Source organism: Diceros bicornis, chromosome 40, assembly GCF_020826845.1.
Source record: "Diceros bicornis minor isolate mBicDic1 chromosome 40, mDicBic1.mat.cur, whole genome shotgun sequence".
NCBI lineage: Eukaryota > Metazoa > Chordata > Mammalia > Perissodactyla > Rhinocerotidae > Diceros > Diceros bicornis.
In genome coordinates, this window is record NC_080779.1 from 14,769,370 (window position 1) to 14,781,737 (window position 12,368).

Below are 12,368 nucleotides of genomic sequence, written 5' to 3' on the forward strand. Positions count from 1 at the left end.
TACGCTGTGTCTCCACAGAGGACTATTTCTGAAGCGTGTTGCTTCAGCCAACGTCCTACCACCTACTGCGAGTCCCGCCTTAGAGTGGTGCCAGAGAGAGGAACCTAACTCAGCCCCCAGGGGCACAGGAGTGGGTTCTACCATCTGAGTCACCGACAAGTCCCAAGGCAAAGTGCCTCTGCTGGATAACAGCACGCCCAGCCAGTGACAAGCAGCCTTTAGTCAAGTCCGCTGAGCCTGCCAGCAGCTCTCATCCAGCCGTGTCCCTGCACCGTTCACGTTTTCCTTGATTCTGCCAATTCCTAATGCAATAAACAATCTTATCAGAAAGACATCCGCATTTTGTTCTCCTTCAGGTTCTCAGACTGCTTTACAAACCAGAAAGGCCTGGGAGCCCAACCCTTACTGCCGTGGCAATGTGACCCAGGAGGGCCCTGGGAGCATGCCTTTGCCAGACATGCAGATTCTCCCGCGGCCTCCACGGGCACGAAGCCTACGGGAGCCTCTGCCCTCACTGCCTGCTGCGGCGTGCAGCGCTACACCCCGACTCTGCCTGACAGCCCTCCCTGCAGTCTGCGTGGGGGAGGAGGTTAGAGACACAGACGGACAGAGTGATGCAGCGTGAGGTGGAGGCGGGGCGGGTGAGAAGCACGGATGCATACGCACGTGTGGCCGGGTGAGGACGGCATGCGGCACAGGGCATGGTGGAGGGGCGTGGCGAGGAGGGGACATCGAAGAAGGGGTCCTCCGGTCTGATCCAGTAGGCGTGGCTGGCCCGTTTACCTTTCTTGCTGGTGCAGCTGCCGGCGCAGGGGAAGACGTCCTCGCAGCCCTCGCCATGCAGGCGCTCCTTCTGCAGCAGCTTGTCTACCCGCTGGATGACGCACTCCAGGCTCTTGTCGACATTCAGCCACACTTTCTCCTTCCAAACCAAAAGGGCCCATTGGGTCAGCTCTCCCGATGGGGAAAACAGAACAGAACACAGACCAAACCACCCTTCACTGATCCCCTACCCCGGCCACCGTGCTCGTTAAAACACCACACGATTTAGAAAGATCAAGATCATTCAGAATTCCCCAGTAAAGCTGTATTCGCTTTTCAAAAGACAAGTCAATGTCCTGTAGTCATTGTTCTTCAAGTTTGGGAGGCGTTTGCTAGCAACTGCCATGGAGGCCAGAAAGGACGTCCTGGGGCCTTCCCATGCTGGCAGAAGGGCCACATGGCCCAGAGAGCCAGTCTCACCCCCTCCTCCCTCCACTGCAGACCTGCTACAGCCATCACACACAGAGCTCTCCTTGGATGGAAGAGGATGGAAAGAGCTGATCACTTAAGATGGGGGAGGTGGGGAGGAGGTGAGGGAGGGCTAGGAGGGATGTACAGAAACCCAGACAGAATGCAGGATGCTGGGCAGGGCTGCGGGAGCATTTCACTGCTGACTAACAATTCAGTGACTCCCAGAACAACGTCTCTAAACAGCAGTCCCAACAAATGACAAAAACAAGTCACTCTCTCAGGAGGCACAGATCCTGCTCTCAGGGCCGACTATGAGGAAACAATAACATGATGCGATGTTGGGGCAGCATCTCCAAAACCCTCACCTGGCTGCCCCGCACCTGAGCTCCCACATCTCCAAAAATACAATAGCCCTGGAAGGGCCAGCCTCGAGCAGAGCACTGAGGAAGCAGGAGAGGCCTGGCAGGTCTTAAGTAGCGAGGGGCCGGAGTGGGCCCCGACACCAGCGAGAGGAGGGAGGCCTCCATCAGGGCAAGGGCTCCACGGAGAAAACTGCCCCCTTTACAACCAGGGCTGAGACCGGCCCAGCCCACAGCAGCCCTGCTCTTCAGGTGGACACAGGTGTGAAAATACTGTTACCCTCCCTAGATCAGGTGACCCAAGAGCCACTGGGAAGGAGACTTGGAGCCTGTCTGCAAAGCAGCCAACCCTCTAGGCACCTCTGAGGGGAAAAGAGGCTTTGCCCTTTTCAACCCGAGCTCAGGAGCAGGATGACGGCCCTGGGCAGCAGACTCACCCACTCCTCCTCGTGCCAGTCCACCTGCAGAGAAGACCGGCTGTTCCTCCCCGTCCACCTGGCCATGAGGGTGTCCTGGTCGTTTCTAAGCATCACCTGCTCCTCCTCTGCCGAGGTAGGGGAGGCCTTGGAGGCAATGTAGTCGGGCCGTGCCGCATTCAACCCATGGATGGAGTTGGCCAGCAGCTTGCAGTCGCAGACGGTGACCAGCTGCCGGGTCTGCAGGTGCACACAAACCCAGGCCGCTGAGCCCCCAGGTGACGGGCTGCAAGGGCTAGCCTCTCTGAGAGCACGAGAACTGGCCTGAGGCCCGGTTGTGCGCCCTTCTCCACAGTGCACACAACTCAAGAGCTGCAGCCCTCAGGATGTCTGAGTTTATGGGCTGCCACATGACCGGAGGGGCTGAATCTTAGCATGAATTTCCCACAAGATGACTGGAGAACACAAGGAGGGTGAGGGGAGGTCAAGAAATCTCTGACATTCTTTGACCCTGGCCTGCTTCTGAGCCTGACATTGCTAGAGGAAGGGCCTGAAGAGAGCCCAGTGTCCCAGTCTTTGCTGACCTCCAGGGCTATCCCCTCTAATTCCAGGGAGCGGGCCTTACTTTGCTTCAATCACAGAAGCCTTATCTTTTGCTTCTAATACCTGAAGCCCTGGGCTCTGGGCAGCGGGATTCCTGGCACAGCACTTCTGGATCTGGGGAATTCTGTACCCCATACGAGTTCTGTGCCTCACAATTTTTCTCTGACAACATCATCCTTCTTTTCCAAGTGAATCTAATCTCCAGGTCTCAGTCTTTATGCTGGGTGAACACACGTGAAGGATATAACACATTCTGATCAGGAACAGCACCTCACCCCAGCAAAGTGGGTGTGAGTGGGGAAGCGTGATCTGAATCTGTGTGTGCATGCATGTGTGTGTGTGTTGAGAGACAGACTGAGTAATTTGAAAAAGCATCATCCATCAAAAGGATCTGATGTATCCACTTTCCCAGTATGGACCAATATTTATATATTTTTAATCCGGATCAAATTATGGTTAATTAGAAGCTGTTTACTGATTATACGTAAGCCAATAAAACTGTACTTTTCTTATCATATGTCTATATAATAACTCTGGTTTTTTTGAATTCCAAGTTAATAGAAATGTGGCAAAAAATGTACTGAGTAGGCAGCTACTAAGAAAGCTGTGGAACTGTCCCAGCCTCAACAATGACCCCCATGCACTTGCTGGAAGACAGATCTGCATGAAGCAACAGTGGGGAGTCATGCGCCCTGGTCTCTGAGCTTGGCCTGCCCCCGTCCAGCCTTGTGATCACAAGCAAATCACCAAACCTCCCTGGGCCTTTGTGGGAACAACCTGAAGCTAGATTTTTAGGGTCATCTCAATGTCACCCTTTGTGTTGATGGCTCTAGGCACACATGTGGTATCCAGGGGTTTCCAGAAACTCAAGGCCCCCCCGACCCCACATGTAACAGGGTAGCCCCTCCTACCTTGTCTGCCAAGATGGCGAGTGTTCTTTCGAGGCCAGTGGCAGACCTATCCTTGGCTGCCCTTGAGAGCCGCTCTGCATAGTAACTCACTTGGGTTTTCAGGGTGTTGATCTGGGCAATGATCTCCTTGGCTCTGACGATATCCTGTGGTATGTAGATTATGGACTGGCAGCTGGATGATGTACTGAAAAGGAAAAGATCAGATTTTAAGGGGTTATCTTGAATCGATGAAGATGGCAGCATCCTCCCAACCCCAGCCCACAACCAACAAAAAATAAAGCATTCTGATACTCAGCGATGTTTTCCTAGCCAGTCGAGCTGTTGATGGGCAAAAGTAAATCTCAGGGGATCCTTTCTGCCTATATGGTAGAAGGCTTGAAATATTAAAATACAATTAAGTCTTTTATTATATTTGTATGTATCTGTATTTTTACCATGTGTATGTACATGTGTGTACAGATATTGAACCCAGTAATTACCCAAATGCTCATAACCTTTCACCCAGGAACTGCATCTGTCAACCTCTCAGCAGGACTTTAGTAGAGACATGGGGTCTGCTAAAACCAGCAGGGGTCAGTTTATCCCAGTGAAGGAGACTGCAGTGGATGCTGGACTTTGCCAAAAAAAACCTGTTTTTTCATTTGGCCAATCAGGACTCCAAATTTTCTGTGCACAGATCCACAATTCTCCTCCCTCACACATCTGACCCCAGCAGGTCCCCAGAAAACTGGGCTTCCTTCCCCTCGCCCCTGCTCCAGGACTTCCCTCCTTTGAAATAATAACGTTCCACTGGATGGAGAGGAGGTAGAGAATGTGCCAAGCCAGAGGCCGGGCCTGGACACCTCAATGGCTTTGAAAACCTGGTGCTTCCTCCTTCCCTACCTCCTCGCCACTGAGCAGTGTGTATCTCAGGATCTGAGGTCAAAGCTACAGCCCAGCCACTGCCCAGCACCAACACTACCCTCCAGAGAACCAACTCCACATTCCTGGCTGCACAGGGCCTGGCCAGTGCGTTTGACCCCTCTAGATGGAGATGATAAATTGCGTGTCTCTCAGCTAAGATCCCAAATCAATCCAATATTATAAATTTATTTTTCAGACCATCTAAGGAAGCCAAGGAAAGTAGGGAGGGAAAGTATAAGGCACCAATGAGGATGTCTCCTCCTGCACTTTGAAGTGAGCTCTGGCTGGAATGGATGTCCCATCATTCATGGGATGATGGGCCCTGACTGGTCCCCTCAAAGAGCTGCCCTTTGGGTTTTGGGGAAGAGGGAGAAAGCAGAGGACCACACCCTCCATCCCGTCCCCTGGAGATGAAGGTCACAGGGTCAGAGCTTGAAAACCTTCCCTGCTGGGCTCTTTCTGAAGACGGATCACCAAGAAACTGCTCTGCCCCTTCCCTTGATGGACTAAGGGGTATAAACATGCAAAACCCGAAAACCAAAGCACCCCAGAAAGAAACAACACCGAAGCCCACACAGCACAATAAAAAACGATGGATTTGCCATAAGCCCATGCAGCAGATCGCGATCAAGCCCGCGTGGTCTGACAAGAGTCATTCCACAGCACGATGTGCACACAACTACTTTCCAATCTGCAATCACTCTTCCAAATGAATAGCTGCCACTTAAAACAATTTAGTCTTAAAAATACAATCTCAAAATAGAATTTTAAAAAATCTATTCTTCCCACTATAGGCCCCACTATTTAGAGTATACAAGTAATGTGTGCTTCATGTACATCTATGTATGTATGTGATGGCTGTGTACACCTCAACAAACACACACCCTCCCCCAAGTCCGAGAGAAAAGCATGACCCCCCACTCACCTGTGTTCTTACAGGTCACGCTCTAATAACAGTAAGCGGGGACTTATGCACGGGAAGTATATGGCGGGGTGAGAAAGAATAAACGTCAAAGAGCTGCTGTTCAGGGATGATCATGAATATACGAGCACGTGTGCTCAACCTAGTCCTAAAAATGGGGAAAGCTGAAAAGGTCTTGGGGGGGTGAAGAGGTGTTTCTCAGGACTTCTTGCTGTCACAGGTCCCCAGCAGAGCCCTGACCTCTCAGACAAGGCCCAGCTGTGGCCCCTGATCCTCACCAGCTCCAAGATGGCAGTAATTCCTGAGGGGCTGCAGGTCCCTCCGGGCCTGTTGCCAAAAGAAGTGCCACTGCACAGCCCCCACTCCGGGCCTGGGCAAGTGCTTTGGGCATGACTGGAGAGGGCCTGGGGGCAGCAGTGGGGACCCCCAGGCAGCAGACATGGTGGTTTCTGGCTGCCACCTAATTCTTTGGTGGAAAAAGTCACTTGGTTATATTAATTCTGGTAAAGTTGACCCTAGTACCACTGTTTTAAAAATATGCATAAACTATTAAGTATCATGAAAATGTAAGCTGGCTTCGTTCCTACAAGAGGTGATGGTGACGTGAAAACTGAAAAGCCCCAGATTCTTGTACAAGAAGCCAGAAAAGGATTCCCAACTGCACCAATGGGTTGACCTGAAACCCCAGCACCTGGGGACTTGCCCAGCCCGGGCTCTTCCTCATTCTGGGAGAAACGGAACTGGGTCTTCTCTCAGAGTGAGCACAGCAATGAACTGCTGCCAGATTTTAAAGGTAAAACAGTAGACTGGATATTGGCTATTCATTATCAAAGAACATTGCAGTTGGAAGGGAGAATTCTGTCTACGAGGCTATAACTAGGAGCCCACAGTGGCACCCAGGGGTGAGGCACCTCACAGAGGAGCGGACAGCACAGGCTTTCTCTGCATGAGAGCAAGACCCAAACAGACACTCTCTCCACAGACAGAAAACTCACCAACACTCCTCAAAACTGCTAAAGAAAAGAACCAAAACGAAATATTAACAGTTTGTTAGCAAACACGAAATGCAAAATAAAAAATTAAGAAGCCAAGTTATCTTTTGTCAAAATACTAGAAATTATTTATTGAGGCCTCAACTACAGTGGCATTTAAACTTAGGAGCCCAAGGAGCTTATTCATCAGAGCAACCTCAGTGCTTAAGCCCCAGGGAGACATTCCACTCATGAGCAAGTGACATGTGCACTTAAAGGGAAGTTCAAATGATGAAACCATTTCTATAAGTAGTTTCATGACATTAGTAGGAAACTAAATCAAAGTTTATCTTATATATTCAAAAAATACTACAGAGGCATTTTGGGAATTAGAAGCCCTGAAGTCAACATGCAGAGTAATCAGGTATCAACATCCTGACCTTCCTGGGACAGGGACAGCCAGTGGCATCCCCTCTTGACTGGCCCCCACGCCATCCTCAAATAGCACGCTCACACCTCCACACAGCCACATGCAATGGAGCAGCAGACACACAATCTTGGGCTGGCTGTGCAGAGCTGTGGTGCACACAGGAAGCTTTGTCTTCACCATAATTCCCAAAGGAACACCAGCATCAATGAATCCTCAGGTGGGTCTAGTGACCTGGTTTGTCTACACAGGGAAGAGCCCTTGGTGGGGATGAATCAAGGCATCTGGGAGCCTCCCAGGGAATGCTGCCTCGCCTTGAAGGCTGAAATTCCCCTTCCTAACCACAGCCCTTTCTTGTTCCTCCTCCGGTCCAGGACTCACTCCAGGGCAACCTGTGCACACGCCTCAATGGTGACTTCTCACAGTGCACTCTCTTCCGCCCGCCTGCTCACCCTCCAGCCCTGCCTCACGGTCAGGGACACTCGTAGCTGCATCCCTGATCCCCTCAGCCTGATCACTGACCACTGTACCTGACCTTTCACCCCCTTCCTGATTTCCCAGCCACGGCAGCACAGAGCCAAGCAATGGCCCACTGGCTCTCCACCCACCACGTGCTGACGCTCTCCACCCGACCTGTCGGATTCTCTTGACGCTCCCACTGCTCTTGCTTCACCTTCCCTCAAAGGGTTCCAATCTCAATAGATAAGTCTGATCCTTTCGACTCCACATTCTGCAGAGGCTGTTCCATCATACCTTCAGCTTATTCCTTCCTTATCACCTCAAAAATCTCGGCAACCCCATCTTGAACTTCTCTTGTCCCTTCTAGGATTAACTGCCTGGCCCTGCCTCTTTTCATCGTCTCCAGAACCCTGCTCCATCAACGTTCTCTTCTGTGTTACCTCATTCTCTTTCATCTTTCCCATCAGCCTAAACACATGCTCAAGTCATAATCACTCTCCCCAAACCTGAGACCTTCATGCTACTTCCTCCATTTCACCGTCCAAGGATCTTAACAGGATCATCTACATTCCTCGCCTCCACTTCTTACTCTCGCATCCCTTGATCTATTTAAACCTTGACAGCGACATTCTGGAAGATCACCAGTGCCTCCAGTACGTCCAGTACAACAGCTTGGATTTACAACTCTCTCCCCTCTGCCCTGCTCCAAACTCCACAGCACCTTCTGCCTTCTTTCCGAGCACGGCACTGCTTGCTCCAAACGGTGCTGCTGACTTGTCTGCTCCTAGGCAAAGCCCGGATCTCCTCAGGCCAGGCCTAGATCTGCCAGCCCTGCATCCCTGGTCCCCAGCACATGGCCCCACACTGAGCAGGCTGCCAACGAGACCAGCTCTGTCCTCAGCTCCTCTCCCGAGGCGCTGTGCCGCTGCCGCACCTCACTTCATGCTCTGCAATGCCCTTCCTCACCCGGCCTACTTGGCAATTGCCTGCTCAGGACAGTGGCTCCATGCAGCTCCTTGAGCCTTCTTAAAACTGAGAACGTTCACCCTGCAGTCCTTTAGGAAAGGAAACAATCTCTTCCAGGCTTTGCCCTTTGTGATGTTCCACTGACTGAGCAGGGACTCTAAAGGACAGCCGAGCCAGCGGAGAACCCACACCGGGCCGCCGCCTAAAGCACCACTCTCAAGGTGGCTTTCAATCTGCTGTTCATTTGCAGGGTCGGGACCACTAACCAGGTGCCCTCATCACCCACCCAGCTCAGTCGCACACGCACAGAGCAGCACCGAGTCCACAAGGCAGCTCCTCCCGCCACGCAAAAGCAGATCGGATGGCTGGATGTTTTCGCGGTCACATTTTGATTTTGTTTTTAACCTAGGAAGCACCACAGCTGTACAAGGACCACAAACACCCTCCAAGAACTTACTGTTTCTTGGTCTCTTCAAATTTGTGCAGCTTTTTACGGAGACCTCCTGACTTAAAACCTTGGCAGTGTGCTGCTGGCGCTCCGATGGTGACGATGTCGTAGTTCTGATCTGAATGACAGAAAGCTCTCCTCCATTACTCTGGGCTCAGGCCTGTGGACAAGCCAGCTACAGGGATATGCACACAACTCTGGGATCCTGCCCCTCCAGCCCATTTCCAAGCAGCCTGTGGTTCCCTTCACCCCACGGCCCGGGCTGTCCAAGGGCCTCTGGAGCCCAGCACCATCATCTCAACAGAGAGGGGCTTCTGTACGTCTCAAGGGGGAGCCACACAGGGCTGGAGGCAACTACCCGCCAACACTCAGCTTACATCCCTCTTTCAGAAGGATGACTGATGGGCAACTTTCTGCCACACAAACATAAAGGGAAGCTGGAAAGAAGAGAGACAAGAGGAAGGGGTTTGAGCTCTTTATCAAAGACCTTACAAAGGTCCTTGTGACACGCCTTTTATCCAACTTGCCCAGAAGAACACACAGCAAAGGCTGGGGCAGATGTGGGCCAGCACAGGGACCAAGAACACAGGGAGAAAAGAAGTGAAGTGTGATTCAATAAGAGAGGCAGAAAAAGAGTTACCTGATCCTCCATCGTCTTGAACTCTCATCCTTTGTATGTGCAGGTTTGTGGGAACAAATTCTAACTTTTTGTCTGCTTTCAAACTGCTTGCTTTAAATGAGGGACCTAAGAAAAAAAAATACGAGAAAACAAAGATCATCCACACGTATCCTGCATTCACGAATGGCAAGTAGAAAAGTGATATTTTGAGGATGCTGCTGTAGCTAAGCAGATACGTGTTGGTAGTGGTCTAGAAAATTCCGAGTTGCCCGTGAGCACATTTCATTTCCAGAGAGCAGGTGGGTGAAATGTTGAAGGGAGGGCAGCTCGCTGGCCAGGAGACTGGTTCTAGCTGCTTAGGTAGTGAACAGAGCTGGGTAGAACCAGCTTCAGAAGGCTATGCTAACAGCGCTGTGCCTTCCCACAACTCAGCTCTCAGTGGAGAGGTCTAACACAAAGACGTGATTTTGTGCAGCACAATGTCAGCACCACTGTAAAGAGCAAATGGGTCCGCGCCACGAACTGCCTGTTCCAACTCTGGAGACTGCCACCATCCAAGATCTAAGAAACTGGTTCGACCAGAGCAACACATCTCAATTCTAAAAAGTGAGGTCTAGGTCTGCTCATCACCCAGGCCTATCAAGATGAATAAATGCTACACAGCATGGACTCCGGCCCTCTGAAACGCTCACACACATTCCCTTGTTTACACTTGGGTGGTTAAGGAGGTTGAATGATGGTTTGTAACAAATATCCACAATTTTATTTCTATAATCAGAATCCACGACTAATAAAGTGAAGGACCACATGCATTGAAAAGAAAGGAATTACAAATTAAACTGAGAATCAGAAGAATGGAATAAATAAATATTCCATCTAGTGAAAAGGGTGCGTTTATTTTGCCAATATATAAAACACAGACGAGAGGTCATCTATTTTTGGCATTTGTCACAGATTGTTCTCCAGAGCCTGATACTTACAGGGCAGCCCACAGACCAGCAGTATGGGCATCCTGGGAGCTTGTTAGAAATGCAAAATCCCAGATATGCATTTTAACAAGATTCTCTGGGGATTTAAGTACACACTGACATTTGAGAAGCTCTGCTCTAGAAAAGTCAAGGTGTGTGGGTTTCAGACTTTCTCAGGTAACAGGCATCCAGCATAGGTGGGTCCCTAAGTTCCTTCAGGCAAATGCTGCCATTTCTCTTAGAAATGCACTTAGACCCATTCTTGAGATTCAAACCAAACCCAGGGCACCATCATCTTGTCATCCTGCCTGTATTTGGCTTAACCAAGTTCATGGACAGGTTCATGTTCTGTGTCAAAATCACATTAAGCGTGATTTTCCTTAAACCCTAAAATTCCATTATGTAGAGGGGAAGGAGGGAAGACTCTAAAGATAGAGAATAAAGTAATGAAAAAACAAAACAAAAAAAGTAAAAAGGGAATAAAAAGGGTATAGAGTTAGGAATAGTCTTCTAAATCTACTGTGAGAAGTGTTTTGAAAATCAAATGGCATTTTTCAAGAAGAAAAGGTGAGGTGTCTGTACTTCAGGAATAGTCTTCTAAATCTACTGTGAGAAGTGTTTTGAAAATCAAATGGCATTTTTCAAGAAGAAAAGGTGAGGTGTCTGTACTTCACATTCTCTTTTGAGCCTTAAAATGGAGAGTCCCATTCAGACAACTTATATGTTCAATAAAAGTACTATTGAATATTTAAACTGGAAAATCTAGAAAACCACTTTGTCTCAAGGTAAACGGCCTACATGCTTTTGGTTATTTCACTGATATTAGACCAAGATGAAGAAATAACAGCAAGCAAGAGCCTGTGATTTGGTCTGTCCTAAATTTCATCCTACAGTCGTCGTTTTGGCAGACAACACCATGGAAGGAACTGTCAAGACAATTCACAGATTTGTCTTCCTAATTACGATCTGAAAAATCCACATCTGAAAGAATTCACACCTACACAAGAATCTATTTTTAAAAGTCCATTAGAGCGTCTGTCAGTGCGAGTATTTGAGCGACCTTGGGTTCCAGATTTCTAGCCAGGAAAACGGAGAGCATGCGAGCGGTGACGAAGATGAGACGGGGCACCCACCTTTGTACTGATGGAGGTCGGTCAGGTTCTCCTGGTATATGAGGATGACAGTCTGGTACTGAGTGACAATCTGGCGCCGGAGGCTCTCCCAGCAAGGGGACAGATCCCCCAACTCCTCCAGTTCACACACTCTGCAAGCAAGACACACGTCAGGCCGTGGAGCCGGCTCACTTCCCTGGAGAGGCACAGGAGTCCTAACCAACTCAGAGAACAAAGTGTACACGAAAGTATCACTGTCACCCAGGGAGGGCTCAGGACAACAGCTACCTACCCTGCAAGTCTAGAGGGCAAGCAGTGGGGCAGGGTGACAGCCCGCTCCAGGAGAAACAGCTGTATGACAGGGAGACAACTGACTATGTGGAGAAGTGCACAGAGCAGCTAGAGAGGCTGTAGCAGAGCAGCTCCTTGCCTGTGTCCACATAGGCCGCACAGGCGAAGGCTTGAACGCAGCCTGCCTGAGTCTGGGCTGAACAGAACAACGTGTGACCCTCCCAGAACACGAGAGGATTGCAGGCCTGTGAGCAGCTGCTACAAGGCCATCTCCCCTCCCCTCTTCACCTCCCCCAGGGGCTGTCATAAGACAGTTTCTCACTGCCTCCCAGGTTCTGGTGAAGGATGGGGCTCTGCCTCCCTTAAGAACAGAGCTGCAGAACACAAGGTGCTCAGCTGCAGTCTACAGCTGGCAGCTCAGCAACGGGGGGCCCGCAGCTCCCGCCGCGGTTGTCCGGCCCCTTCTGTTTCAATGTCATCATTTTTGGGTATGGGACAAGGACCACGGGGAGCTAGCGACTTTGGTCATGCTTCCTTTCTCTGTCTACGTTAAGTAATGAACTGTCTAAATCTAAAAGTGGCATGGGGGAGGAGAGGGGAATGGGAAAAGAGGAAAAGGAAAAAGAGGCTTTATATCCAGAAAAATAAAAGCCGTGTAAGAACTGAAATATAAACGTCTTAGCTCAGCAGTAAAATAGCAACATAATCAGAATAATGAAAACACAAGATGGATTAAAAAAAAAAAAAGATATCCATATTA

The 12,368-nt window shown here is 50.0% G+C and overlaps 1 protein-coding gene across 7 annotated transcripts in view; it reads right to left on the reverse strand.

The window, feature by feature from the left end:
• INPP4A (inositol polyphosphate-4-phosphatase type I A) overlaps nucleotides 1-12,368 on the reverse strand; it is a 138,576-nt gene that overhangs the window by 32,993 nt on the left and 93,215 nt on the right. For 4 of the 7 annotated variants that reach the window (XM_058534501.1, XM_058534498.1, XM_058534500.1 and 1 more), the window contains exons 11-16: nucleotides 11,339-11,469; nucleotides 9,259-9,363; nucleotides 8,628-8,736; nucleotides 3,523-3,706; nucleotides 2,030-2,248; nucleotides 667-922 (exon numbers count right to left, since the gene is read on the reverse strand). In XM_058534501.1, coding sequence (XP_058390484.1) covers nucleotides 667-922; nucleotides 2,030-2,248; nucleotides 3,523-3,706; nucleotides 8,628-8,736; nucleotides 9,259-9,363; nucleotides 11,339-11,469 — 1,004 coding nt within the window. The remainder of the gene's footprint in view (nucleotides 1-666; nucleotides 923-2,029; nucleotides 2,249-3,522; nucleotides 3,707-8,627; nucleotides 8,737-9,258; nucleotides 9,364-11,338; nucleotides 11,470-12,368) is intronic. The other 3 variants (XM_058534505.1, XM_058534504.1, XM_058534503.1) reach the window with 2 other exon arrangements.